This window comes from Aplysia californica, unplaced genomic scaffold, assembly GCF_000002075.1.
Source record: "Aplysia californica isolate F4 #8 unplaced genomic scaffold, AplCal3.0 scaffold00926, whole genome shotgun sequence".
Lineage (NCBI taxonomy): Eukaryota > Metazoa > Mollusca > Gastropoda > Aplysiida > Aplysiidae > Aplysia > Aplysia californica.
The window spans coordinates 40,086-54,049 of NW_004798196.1; the positions used below are offsets into that span (position 1 = coordinate 40,086).

At 40.3% G+C, this 13,964-nt stretch overlaps 2 protein-coding genes across 3 annotated transcripts in view; both read right to left on the reverse strand.

Moving 5' to 3' along the window:
* Nucleotides 1-1,362: 1,362 nt before the first annotated feature.
* LOC106013470 lies at nucleotides 1,363-11,076 on the reverse strand. Its single transcript, XM_013089322.2, has 3 exons — nucleotides 10,955-11,076; nucleotides 8,964-9,122; nucleotides 1,363-1,957 (listed from the first exon to the last, which is right to left on the reverse strand). Exons 2-3 carry the CDS (start codon nucleotides 9,115-9,117, stop codon nucleotides 1,419-1,421), a joined length of 693 nt encoding a protein of 230 aa, XP_012944776.1. The 5' UTR covers nucleotides 9,118-9,122; nucleotides 10,955-11,076; the 3' UTR covers nucleotides 1,363-1,418.
* A 2,197-nt stretch (nucleotides 11,077-13,273) lies between these two features.
* LOC101864652 overlaps nucleotides 13,274-13,964 on the reverse strand; it is a 6,888-nt gene continuing 6,197 nt past the window's right edge. For both annotated transcript variants that reach the window (XM_013089320.2, XM_005110660.3), the window contains exon 4: nucleotides 13,274-13,602. The gene's annotated coding sequence lies outside the window, so the exon portion shown is untranslated. The remainder of the gene's footprint in view (nucleotides 13,603-13,964) is intronic.

The following is a 13,964-nucleotide window of genomic DNA, read 5'->3' on the forward strand; positions in this document are numbered from 1 at the left end:
AAGTGTTGAAGACTAGAGGTATTACAAGAAAGTAACATAGTTTGATTGGAAAGAAGAAGGAAACCACACCAGAGCACCTCCCCCCCCCCTAAAAAAAATATTTAAAAAAACAATCTATGAATTTGAGTAAAGAGAAGAACATTGAAACAATGGTTATTTAGTTTGGGGGGAAAAGTAAGACAGAAGAAACAACGCAGAGAAAGAAAAGAAGTAGGTTCTACATGTATAACTGGTGCCCTCCAACCAATAACACGGACATTTTAGTTTTAGTAAGAGTTTTACAGCACTTGCAACACAATTGTAGCGTCGGTGGCCTAGTGGTTAGGCTCTCGGACTCGCAACCGTAAGGTCGTGGGTTCGAATCCCGTCAGGGACCCGACGTTGTGTCCTTGGGTAAGGCACTTTACTTTACACAAATTTTCCTCACTTCACCCAGGTGGGAATGGGTACCTGGCTATAGACAGCGAAAGATCTTGTCAGTTTGTTAGTGTTTGAGCGCTTAATCAGCTGCTTGCACTGTATGCTTCCTGGGAAGCTGAGAATGTTTCGGAGTGTTCTATGGTCTGCTGGGGTAATAATATAGTGTAAAGCGCATAGAGCCTGCTGTTGAGTGGGGATATGCGCTATACAAATGCTATATATTATTATTATCTTATTACTAATCTGCCGTACTGACAGACAGAAACAATGTCAAGAAGCAAAAAGAAAGTAGTCCGTACCCATGGTGGGCTCTATTCACCCACATAGACAGGCAGAAACAAAGAGGAAAGTAAAAGAAATAGGACCTGCCAGGAGAAGTACAAAGAAGTACCAGCGAGTACAAAAGACCAATAATGTTATTTACCAGCTTATTCCACCACTGAAACATTCTAACATCCACATGACAACAAAACTCAAAATGATCAACACCATATCCATCCCAACACTCACCTATCAATGCCAAACATGGACGACGAACAAGACATTAGAGTTAGAGCAAAGAATTACAACATGTGAAATGCGATGCCTTAGAAAAGCAGTAAACAAGATCAGACGCAAGACCAGGCGAGACAAAATTAGAAACTCTGTAATCTGAGAAATGGTGGACACAAATGATGTCATGCATCACATCCAACACCAAAGAATCAAATGGTTCGGACATCTCCTACGATTACCAACACACCATCCAGCACAATGTGCCTACATCCAACAATTCGAAGGCAACAAGGCTAGAGGGCGACCGAGAAAGACCTGGAGGGATAGAGTCAGGGAAACATTAACCACCCACAGCATCCCCCTGACCCATGCTCTCCAGCTGGCAACAGAGAGACGTCTCTTTCTTCCCGCGACACCCAAAAGGATATAAGCGGCGGATAAAAGTAAAAGTAAAGTAAAGTCTTATTTCATTTTGTTTTGAGAAAGAAAAGTGAGAGTGAAACTCATGACGGGTCCTGACTGTCGATAAGCTCCATACACAACGCCGTGGTGCGACTGATGAACACTCTCCTGTTCTTCTCCTCAAGCTTCTTGTAGAACGGTAAAATTCCCTTGAAATAATCCAAGTCTGGGTCCTCTTCGCGTTCTGCAGTTTTCTCTAAGAAGGCCATGAGGGCGCTATGTAAGCGGTCTATAGACACTTCTGGTTTGTCTTCTTCTTCTGCTTTCCTCTTCTTTCCATCTAGCGAGAACGAGTTGGAATGTGAATTATTCGAAGACGGTACCGATGTAGTGCCGTTGTGTTCAGGAGAACTGGAGGTAGCCGGATGCAGAGAGTTGGAATCTTTGTTTGAGGAGAAAGAGTCGACACCGGGCCCGTTGGCAAGAAACTCATCGATAAAGGACAAGTGTTTGAACAAATACCACTTTGGTATCTTTGCTTGCACGTGGAGTTTGTGCGAGTCTTGGTACTGTCTCCGCTGTGCCATGATCCTGGTGTAGGATGATCTCAGAGACGTCCAAGTCATCCGACAGAAAGTACCTGGCCAACAGAAAGTAGAACATATAGTTTTGTGCATTTTGTAGTAAGAAATTAATTTTCAAAACTTAACTGCTGTGTTGTGTTCTCGTTAGAAAACACAATTTCCATAAAGTCTTGCAAATACCAGAAAAAGGCGGAAATAATGCTTAGTGACCATAGCCACCCACTGACATCGGAATTTCAACTATCGCCCCGTAGTAAACGATCCATCCCCCAAAAAAAAAGAAAAGACAAGATATAGAAATTTATTCGTACCAACTGCAGTAAGGTTACTGAACACACAGTGCTACAAATGAAACAGAGAGACACACAGAGAGAGAGAGAGAGAGAGAGAGAGAGAGAGAGAGAGAGAGAGAGAGAGAGAGAGAGAGAGAGAGAGAGAGAGAGAGAGAGAGAGGGGGGAGGGAGAGAGAGAGAGAGAGGGAGAGAGAGAGAGAGAGAGAATAAGAGACAGAGAGAGAGAGAGAGAGAGAGAGAGAGAGAGAGAGAGAGAGAGAGAGAGAGAGAGAGAGAGAGAGAGAGAGAGAGAGAGAGAGGGAGAGAGAGAGAGAGAGAGAATGTACTACGAAGCGGGTTGTCTGTCTTGTGAGCGTACGCGTGAGTGCACCTAACCTTTGTAACACCTTCTGCCATTGTTAACAACCTAGACAAATTTCTCCCTGCGAGATGAATAAAGATTGTCACTGTCATTGTAAAATACCAGACCGAGTTACTCTTACTATAACACAAGCCTACACAACAGCAGATCATATGATGTCATTGCTCACACTGTGAACAGAGAGGATCCAGCCACAAAATTGTGGCTTTCCCTGCCAACTACCAGCGGGCATGAGAATGAATTCTAATTCTCTGAAGCTACCACGATGGATGATGTTCGTTCTTCCCTGGCGAAGATGACCTTGACTTCACATCACTGGAGGGGTGGGGTGTGTGCGGAGATGGCTGATCAGGCCGATCTTCGCTCGGAAATGTCTGTTACAGTGGGGACAGGGGATGCTTGGGGCTGAACTAGGCTGGAATGTAGGGCTCTCTCGGTCTTTTCTCAGCTGCCGTCTCCATTCTTTCTTTCTGACGCGACTTTCTTCGAATTTGGCCACTCCCGATCTTATTAAGGAGCGCCAGACTGTGCGGTCGCGAGCAGCTTCTTCCCAGGTGGTATGGGGAATGTCACAACTCTTCAGGCATGCTTTCGGGGCATCTTTGAAGCGTTTCTTCAGTCCGCCGAGAGAACGTTTGCCTAGGGTCAGTTCACCGTAGAGTAGCCTCTTTGGGAGGCGAGAGTCGCCCATGCGGTGAACGAGGCCGGCCCATCGGAGCTGAGAGCGCAGTCGGATAGCGTATATGCTCTCCACCACGATGGATGGGACACCAATGAAAAGCTATTTTGTCTTATCTTTGACACAGAGATTAATGAAACCATCTAGTGAGTAACTATTGCAAAAACCAAACTTGGACTAAGGACTTCTAACAGATTATTCTCCGATTCTTCAGACGACAAAAACTTTTGAAAGCCTCAAGATTGAAGGTTAAAGAGGAGTGAAGACTTTTTTTGATAGATCTGTGTGGGGCAGGGTCATTGAAATTGAACCTCCCATTACAATATTTTTATATCAACCGATTTCACCGATTCCCACCTCTCTAATTTTCTCAAACTTCAGTTGTCTGATAAAGAAAACAAAAATGGAGCTCGAGACTCAGAAAAAGGCTGTACATTGTTATAGAACAAACATACATGTACATCTATTTTGAAATACATTAGTATCTATATGTATCTGAAAAGGAAATTAAACAAACAAGCACGCTATGCGATACATCTCTTGTAAAATACTGTACAATCATTTTCTTTTTGTGCGCGACTGAAATTAATGATTTCATAATAATCATGAAAGAAATTCGTGAATTCAACTTGTAAGTGAAATGTTAAAAGAACATTGAGCAACTCAAATTCAAAACAGTTGTGAAACACAAAATGGGCAAAATGAACCCTCCCCCCCCCAAAAAAAAAGCATGCAAAAAAACAACAACAAACAAACAAACAACAACCAACAAGTGTACAGTAGGCTTTGCCAGGCATGTACAAATCTAATATAGGAAAGTAAAAAAAAAAGAAAAGCAAAAGCAGAAATGTAGAGTGCAGCCATCGATTCTATACAAAATACTTCAGTCAACTCAGCTTGCGTCCAACGATCTGAGTTCATCTTCGGTTAAGCTGATCTTTTGCATGGGTCTCAGCACCTTTTCTTCTTTGCAGTTCCCAATGGTTTTAAAAATTGAATTTCGGATGAGTTGATCAATTTTTCACTCCTCCGATGCCACCAACCCATCCGATTGTCGACAGTATATGTTCCCCATAGATCTGTCAATGTCTTTACTTTTACTTAACCATTAACCTTCAATCTTGAGGCTTTCAAAGGTTCTCATCTTCTAAAGAGTTAAATCTAAAGAGCTGTTAGAAGTTCTTAGTCTGAATTTGGTTTTATTTATAATTGTAACCCATGGTATGTCTCCATTATGCCCCCAACCTTCTAACCTTGAGATGAGTGTGAAGTCATTGGGATAGCGGGGCTGGCGTATTATAAGGGTTTTTATTTAGCTTTTTTTTTGGTAAGTGTTTTAAGGCGCTCCCAACTGCATAAGGTCATATGAGCGTGCGGGACATATTAAACATTTTCCGTTGGTAGGAAATTTTTAATTTTGCCCGGTTGGCAGCCGAAACCTAGTGTTTAGGCTCTCGGACTCGCAACCGTAATGTTGTGGGTTCGAATCCCGTCAGGGGCCCAACGTTGTGTTCTTGGGAAAGGCACTTTACACAAATTTTCCTCACTTCACCCAGGTGGGAATGGGTAGCCGGCTATAGACAGCGAAAGATCTTGTCAATTTGTTAGTTTTTGAGCGCTTAATCAGCTGCTTGAACTGTATGGTTCACGGGAAGCTGAGAATGTTTCTGAGTGTTCTATGGTGTGCTGGGGGTAATAATATAGTGTAAAGCGCATAGAGCCTGCTGTTGAGCGGGGATATGCGCTATACAAATGCTATCTATTATCTATTATTATTGAATATAGACCACAAAGGGATCTTTAACGTGCAGAACTTGCACACGGGACCTCCAAGATCTTTCGCCCTTGTCCGAGAAGGCTAGGTGTAGATCTTTCCTTCCAGAAGATCAGGGGTGTGGCTGAAAGATAGCAGTTAGGAGCCAAGGAGTAGTGGTAGAAAGGTTGCAGAAAGAGTCAGGAGCCCAGAGGAGGGGGCAAAGGAGAGGGGGTGGGGGCAGAAAGAGGGGACAAAGCAGACGACAGAACATTTCTAGAGAGCAGGAAAGGAGGTGAAAGAAGACAATTTTAGAGAAGAAAATTTTTCTGTTGCTACCGGATTCGAAACCGGGACCTTTGAAAGAGAGGCGAAGCCTCGAGAGCCCCTATTACACATGTATAAGGTTTGACTGTATTGTGATGATTGTCAGACCTAAGTCAGGGGAAATGATTCTGCTACGACTAGATGAACGACAATATTTTGAGTTACTGCCCTTCGTTCAAAACCTGAACCTTTTGGCTTCTTGCATGAGACGACCCCGAGTTCGAAGTGCCGAAGTGTGGGAGGAAAGGAGATTATCACTACACAGGTGCCATTCAGAAGCTATGCGCCGCCATGTGTGGCGTATACATCTGGGAGCCAATTTGCTGTGTTGTATGACAAATTTATAGTCTTTTTTTCTTTGTCCTAGTATTTGGAGTAACTATTGTGGTCGGTCGTTACAATTTCAGTACTGGATATAATCTAATAGTTTTTGTGCATGCCTAGTTATAACAATTAACACATTATTCTGTTTTTACCAAAGGTGAAAGCATTTTATAGGATTGTATGCACGGAAAAATTCGATCCAAAATGTAGAAATGCTCCCCAAAAATTTGGGAGTGTCTTTATTTCTTTGTCCTCCTTCTATTTTGAGTAACTTGTGCGGTCGGTCGTTACAATTACAGTATTAGTTATCATCTAGGCCAATTAGTTTTAGTGCACGCCTCGTTAAAACAAGTAACACAATTTTGTGATTTATCACATGTGCTGACATACTATAGGATTGTAAGCACAGAAAAAGTCTATCCAAAGTGTACAAATGCTCTAGGATTGTAAGCACAGAAAAAGTCTATCCAAAGTGTACAAATGCTCTAGGAGGTGAAAGTATGTTTGTTTCTTTGTCTCTTACTATTTTTTGCAGTCGGTAGTAACACTTTTGCATTGGTTATAAACTATTGGTTTTTAGGCATGCCTAGTTATAACAATTACCATACTTATTATGTTTTACCAAAGGCGAATGCATTGTATAAACTTTTTTGACCAGATCATGTTTAACATTCCTAAATGCGTTTTAAAAAGATGAAAGCATTTTCATTTCTTTGTCCTCCTACTATTTTTAGTAACTTGTGCAGTCGGTCGTTACACTTTCAGTACTGGTTATAGCCTAATAGTTTTTGTTCATGCTTAGTTGTAACAGCATATGTTCTTTGGTAATTTTGTTTTGCTATCAGCTATCACCCCCGCACACAGACACAGACACAGGACACAGACGCAGTACCCTGCCTACTTACATAAAACTAGATCTATCTCTAGATCTAATCTAGAATCTAGGTCTAGATTCTAGATCTATGTACAGACAAACCAGGTAAACATGTGTAAACCTGATGTCTTTACAAAATTGTGTTTTGAAACGCTGGAAGCATGTTAATATTTGTTTTCCTACTATTTTGAGTAACTTATGCTGTCGGTCGCTACACTTTCAGTATTGGTAATCATTTATTAGTTTTGTGCCTTCCAAGTTATAACAGTTAACACATGATTGTGTTTTACCACTTGTGCTAGCATTTTACAGGATTGTATGCACGAAAAAATTATCTTCCAAAATGTACAACAATAGCCTACCTCTTTTTTTTTTTTTTTTTGAGGGACAGAGTCTACAGGAACATCCCATAAATAATCGAAGAGTTAAAACTCAATGTTGAATAATATGACGTTCAAAGAATCGACCCAGAAACATGTCACAGGGTTATTCAAAAGTTCCATTGGCATATTGGAGCTTCCATGGGGTAAAAGATCAAGATCAAGGGTAAGACCACGTGGAAACTGGAGAAGAGTCACGGAAATGGACGTACAGAAAAGTGGGAAGACGAGGAGTGACATTAAGCGACTAGTCCAGGATAGAGAAAGGAGGAAAGTCTTTGTTCCTGGCCTATATCCTGATCCAGGGTGAGAAAGGCAATGATGATGATAGTGGAGCTTGCGGGGAGAGCAATGGAGATTTACATCTAAATAACGTCCCTGGGTTTATTTAGCAATATAAATTAGAATAAATTTGTTTTTCAATGCACAAATAGTACCTATTTGAAATGGAATAGTGTGGTGGATTTTAAAGATATTGCTAATTTTTGCGTGTCACTCAATTCAATTTTGAAAACAAAATGGCGAGCAAGGCACTTGTCATTACTGATATTAAACTAGACAAAAAAGATGTCTTGAAGGCCCTTCCCACCACACTTGAAGATGAGGAGATTGAGCATGACTATGTACCAATCTTAGGACTTGAGGAACTGGGTGTCTTTAGAGGAGGTGGCAGAACCAGCATGGTGCAGGGGATGGAAAGACGGGTCTATTAACCAAATGAACACCGAAACAATCAGCAGGTGGACTCTGAGGTGGATATTGGAGCGGGGAGTGGAGCACGTAGAGCAATGCCCGGATTGCTAGGATGTTGTTCCCAGGACCAAGTGATCAAGTAAATTTGAAAAATGAGAACTGATGGAAAATCACCCAAGCTGAGATCATATCTCCACAAAATTGCGCCAGCGAACTAACCAGATCTGTCCTGTCGAGACTGCAAGAGGACGACGAAACTATGGACCATGGGCTCCTTAAATGTCCCGCACGTCTGCTGGGACAATTCAGTGACCCATGCTCAGCACTATACACGGACTCCCAAGCAAGCGTTGAGTTCCTGCGTGTTGTTGGCATTGCTGACCGTTTATGACGCCACAGCGCCAGAAGAGAGAGAGATAGAGAGAGAGAGAGAGAGAGAGAGAGAGAAAGAGAGAGAGAGTGAGAGAAAGAGAGAGAGAGAGAGAGAGAGAGAGAGAAAGAGAGAGAGAGAAGTAAATTTGAAATTTTCAAAAATTGATATTTTTCAAACGTTTTGGTTGATTTCTTTCATATTCACAAATCAAACGCCCTCATGGCTGAATTGTATTTCTTTGAAGTTTTGTTGAAATTAGTTGAAAGACAAAAGAGTTATTACCCTTTAAATGGGTCCTCTTTTTTTTAGACATCGGTAACACACACTAAAGTCTACACAAAATAGAAAAATGTTTACGTTTACCCCACCACAACACAGACTAACGTCTACATAATATTAAAAATGTCCATACTTACCCCATCATGACACACATAAATCTACACAATATAGGAAAATGTTCACACGTACTCCACCATAACACACACTAAAGTCTACCCAACATGGGAAAATATCCACGCTTACCCCACCATAATACTATACGAGGCATCATGGTGAAATCAGGCGCTCGTCATAATAATGAAATCAAAGAAACTGGCATTTTTAAAATCCGTTTGGCAATTATTGAATTTTTGTGCTTTGATGCAACACCTTCAAGGCCCATTTAAAAACACATTTCTGTATGGATTTTACTAAAAAATGTTGATTTAGGGCACAAATACACAAAATTTGCAGTTTCTAAGGACTGATCTCAAGCTTTGGAATTTGCCAAACTTTGGTGGCCATTTCTCGCTAATTTTACCTCTGAAACCATTCGACCCCTACCACCTTCAATCGCAAATATCTCGACTTCTACTCCTGATAAATTAGTATTTTTTTCACTGAAACCAAGACAAATGAACACGCTTTAAATTGATATAATCAATAACTCCACATGTCCAAAAATTGACGAGTGCCCGATTCCACCGCGTCGTGACACATTATCTACGCAACGTAGAAAACACATACTATCCTGTCCCGTCTCCTCCGCAACAGCTTTCCAGGCCAGCTCTGTCAAGCTGCGGTCTCTGTAGCCGTCACAGCTCACATTGTACAACACTTCCCGTTTTTTCACCGCCGCTATCAGTGGCTCTGCTACTTCAAGGGGAATCTGCTTAGGCATGTTTTCTGGAGAGTACACCATTGTATGGATGATAGGAAGCTCATAAGTTAATGATAAGATAAATCATACCATGTCAGAAGTTCATCAAAATAGTAGAAAGTAAATGTAGTGTAACAGGAACATTGTTTGTATTAAATATTGTTTGAGAATGATAGTAAAGTAATATATATTATAATACAAAATTTAGTAAAATGACAGGGGTTCGTGTCTGTATTGCAGATTTTACTCGTAAAAGTACACACAAAGATTGAAAATATTATTTTTAAAATGTATAAGAAGCTTTCAAACACTAGAAAGAATGTAATGGTAGACAAACACTTTGTTTAGAATGTAAGGGCTGGACCTGACCTGACCATCAATGATTTATTTATAGAGGCACCAGCCATCCATGTAATATATTACAAACACAAGAAACAAATGGGATGGTAATGGTGGCTGGTATTACTATACAAACAATGGAAAGGAATAAGGGGTATTTAGGTATTACACACAGCGGAAAAGGAAGTTACGGCAGGTAAGTATTACAAACATTGGTAAAGAATTCATAAGGCAGGGCTGGTATAAAATTATATGCAGTCGAAATTGTCTAAGTCTATGACAGCAACTCTTTTAAAAGAAAATTGTACACATAGACTATAGATAGGCTAGATAGCCTACATGCTACATGTATTTTACAACGATTTGATGTTTGGCAAAATTAATATTGAAATTTTCGTGAGAACCATTAATTTGTGACGCTTTTTGGTGGCTATGTGAATATGTGTTAAGCAACAAAAATACAGTCGAACCTGCCATAACGGCCACCTATATAAGACGGCCACCTGTACAAATGGCCACTTTCCATTTTCCCTCTTACGTTTTTTTTTCTATTCAATTCAACTGTGTAAAACGGGCACCAGTCCAACGTGGCCGCTGCCACCTTATTTTATCAACTTACTGTCAAATTTACCTGCCTCAGGCGGCCAGGCGTGGTCACTTGCCTGAAACTTTGCCATCAATTTTGAATCGGTCCCTCACGTTGTGGACGGGCCGTCATAATTCATTCACCTATCGTTATTGTTTGTCCCTCCAGTGAATGTTTACCCAGGTTGACCAGTGGGTAGGCTTAACAATTAATTTTCAACTGCTGGTGAGGGAAGCATGATCCGTCATTTTATAACCTATATATAAGCCGCGCCCACAACTCATGCACAAATCGTGTGAGAGGTGACTGGTCAGTGTTTTGTTCACTTAATTTGTAACAAAGGACTTTGACACGAACTTGTGACAGAAGCGTTGCTCGTTTTCCGAGTGGTGGCGACCCGAGTGTTTGTTTTACGATGGCACTCGGTCTTCATCGTCTTACTTATATTTCGTTTATTTTACCCCTGCAAAAAATCAGAAAGCTAACCAAAAATCAAACCAACCAAACAACAACAACAAAAACCCCCCTCACACATTTCAAAAGAAAACAAAATGCCTTTTGAATTAACCTTACAGCAGTCCAAAGCCTGATATCAGCCCTGGTTTGAACCTCAGAAAAGAAGGATTTTTGCTTTCTTCATTTTGATCAGTCCTGCCTAAGATGGTCACCTGTGTTAATCGGCCACTAATTAAAATTTTCTCCTTGATGATGGGAGGCCGATTTACACATGTTTACCTGGTTTGACTGTACATAGATCTAGAATCTAGATCTAGATCTAGTTTTATGTAAGTAGGCAGGGTACTGCATCTGTGTCCTGTGTCTGTGTGCGGGGGTGACAGGTGATAGCAAAACAAAATTACCAAAACAACAATTCTCAACAAGTTTATTAATGGCTAGCTTCCTAAGAAATCAACAGATTTAAAGCCAGAATACCTGCTCCAAACACGCAAACTTCTGTCGGTAAACGTTTGGCCCTCTGTTGGAGGATAGATCGCTGCAGCTGCTGCAGACAGGACTGGAGGAAGACAGCGGAATGACAGAAGGAGAGGAGAGGACTGTAGGCCCTAGAATGAGGAGAGAACTGCTGGAAACTGGAACCTGTAACATTTTTACTGGGAACTGCTAGAAACTGGAAACAACAACATGAAATCTTTTCCTTGGAAACTATGGAAACGCGTCCTTGTTCGTTTTCGCTGACCCAACAACACAACATTTATCATCGTAATACATTTACTACTGTAATCATTAATCCATGTATCTCCAACCTTTACATTGAAATCCCCCTATAGCTAACTATATATCTTGAGAGTTTAGCTGTTCCATTGTCTATCCAGCTTTTCATTAGGCCTAGAATCTAGATCTGGCTAGTGGCTAGGGTTTTTCTGTTCGATGTTTCTTTGACTTTAGTTTTAGTTTAGGCTATTTATTGGGATCCGATGTTGATGTAGATCTATATCCTTGAATTATTCTACAAGTCAAAAGATTTCCCTTCTAGCTTATTTAATTTTTATGATTATTACCCTGTCAGAAGCACCCCAAAAACCTTTGATACTCTTTGTCGTTGCTCCGTCAAATGAAATCCTACACCTGTTGCGAGAGTGTTTCCTCCTCGATATATAATAAAGTCCATCTTTGGACTGAGCCTTCCCTTTTCTGAAAGTGCAATATTCGGTAGGCCTGCCCAAGTTCCTTTTCCTATCCACTTTCTATATTATTATTATTATTATTATTATTATTATTATTATTATTATTATTATTATTATTATTATTATTATTATTATTATTATTATTATTATTATTATTATTATTATTATTATTATTATTATTATTAGATCTAGGCCTAAATTTAAGTTATTGTTTGCCTTTCTGATACTTTGCCTTAGCATTCCAAGAGACGGCTAAAAATCTGGATTTTAATTTGCAGGGCTAAGCCTGGCTGGATAACGATTGGGCACCTGCTCCGAGTGATTGATGGATCATAAGTACGTTAAATTTAAAACGAAAATGGTCTTGTGAAAACAGATAAAGCTACAAAGACGGTCGAAAGGGTTGCGAGGGGGGGGGGGGGGGATCAATTAACTTGTAGGTTACTGCGTTCGTACTTTTCTCTTTCAAAACATTCGATATGTCTCTGGATTTGTTAGATACTTTTCGTCTACTTTAGTAGTGGCGCAAATTTATTTTTTACTCTTTTGCTAGATTAATCATCTCCCGATGCTATAAACCAACAGTGACGAGCTCTTTGTACATAATATTGTCTGACCCGAGGCCAGGCTCACGATAATCGCTGGGTAATATGTCGATGACGCTAAAAATCTAGGTGACTTCACCAGGAAAAAGTCGTAGCTCAAATCCCCAGAAAGGCGGGATTCTATTAGGTTACGTCTCTTACGCCAAGCATAGTTGTGATCCGATATAAGCTAATTTTAACTACATTTTTAAATCATTATAATTACTTTAGTAACTAGTTATGTCGGTCGTTACACTCAACAATTTAGTTATATTATATGCCTAATCTATTCATTTTTTTAATGCCTAGTTGCAACAAACAATATATTTTTGTATTTAAAAACCTACCTGTGCGATTTTACAAGCACTTACTAACTAAAGTCTATGCAAGCTCATTTTCAACCAGAAGAAAGAAAATTTAAAAAACGGGAATCAGTCTTGTTTTTCCATCATGGTTATTACTTTACTACTAACTTGTCATGTCGGCTGTTACACTCTATGCTTTTGTTTTAATCAATTCATTTATATATGCCTACTCTCCCCCTCTCTCCCTTTCCTCCACCCCCCCTCTCTCTCTCTCTCTCTCTCTCTCTCTCTCTCTCTCTCTCTCTCTCTCTCTCTCTCTCTCTCTCTCTTTCACACACACACACACACCAGCAGACATAGTCACCCACAAACTTGTCCACACACAAAGTCCAAAGACCGAGAGACCAATAGATAGATAGATAGATAGATAGATAGATAGATAGATAGATAGATAGATAGATAGATAGATAGACAGATAGACAGATAGACAGATAGACAGATAGACAGATAGACAGATAGATAGATAGATAGATAGATAGATAGATAGATAGATAGATAGATAGATAGATAGATAGATAGATAGATAGATAGATAGATAGATAGATAGATAATGTATAGACTCTACGAACAAGAGCTTGGGGACATTTGTGTTTAAAGCGATTTACGGATTCGCAACGCATTCGTGGTGTAATAAACCGAGACACAAACATAGTAGGCTACAATGACAACATAAGTTTATTGTTCACATAAATGGTATTCCCATGGCCTGCGACAGTGGTAATAGCAAAAGGCAGCATACATACTGTTTCAATAATACACAACGAAGAGAAAATTGTGTCTTGGGGGCACATTAGCCCATTGCACACTGAAAAGTTCCAAAATAGAAAACTGGATGGAACTTGACCAATTATTGGTTTACTCAAGACTGCGCAAGTCGAGTAAAATGTACCAGGGAATGGTATGTACTTTTACAATGGCCTCGAGGGGCAGAAGAGCCGATTCAATCATCGGCAAACTGAGCTGTGACGTCACCATCGTGCCAGGTCCTGGGAAAAGAAAAGAGAGTGCAATAGTAGCTTTGAAGAGCGAGATTGTTGGTCTGTCTTTGTTTCTTAAGTCACTGTGCACTTACATTTACACCACAACACGTATGCAATCACATCTCACTCCCTTTTTTTCTTTCTCTTTCTTTCCCTCACTCCGCCCCCCCCTCTCTCTCTCTCTGTCTGTCTGTGTGTCTGTCTGTATGTCTGTCTGTGTGTCTGTCTATGTGTCTGTCTGTCTGTCTGTCTGTCTGTCTCTCTCTCTCTCTCTCTCTTTCTCTCTCTCTCTCTCTCTCTCTCTCTTTCTCTCTCTCTCTCTCTCTCTCTCTATATATATATATATATATATATATATATATATATAT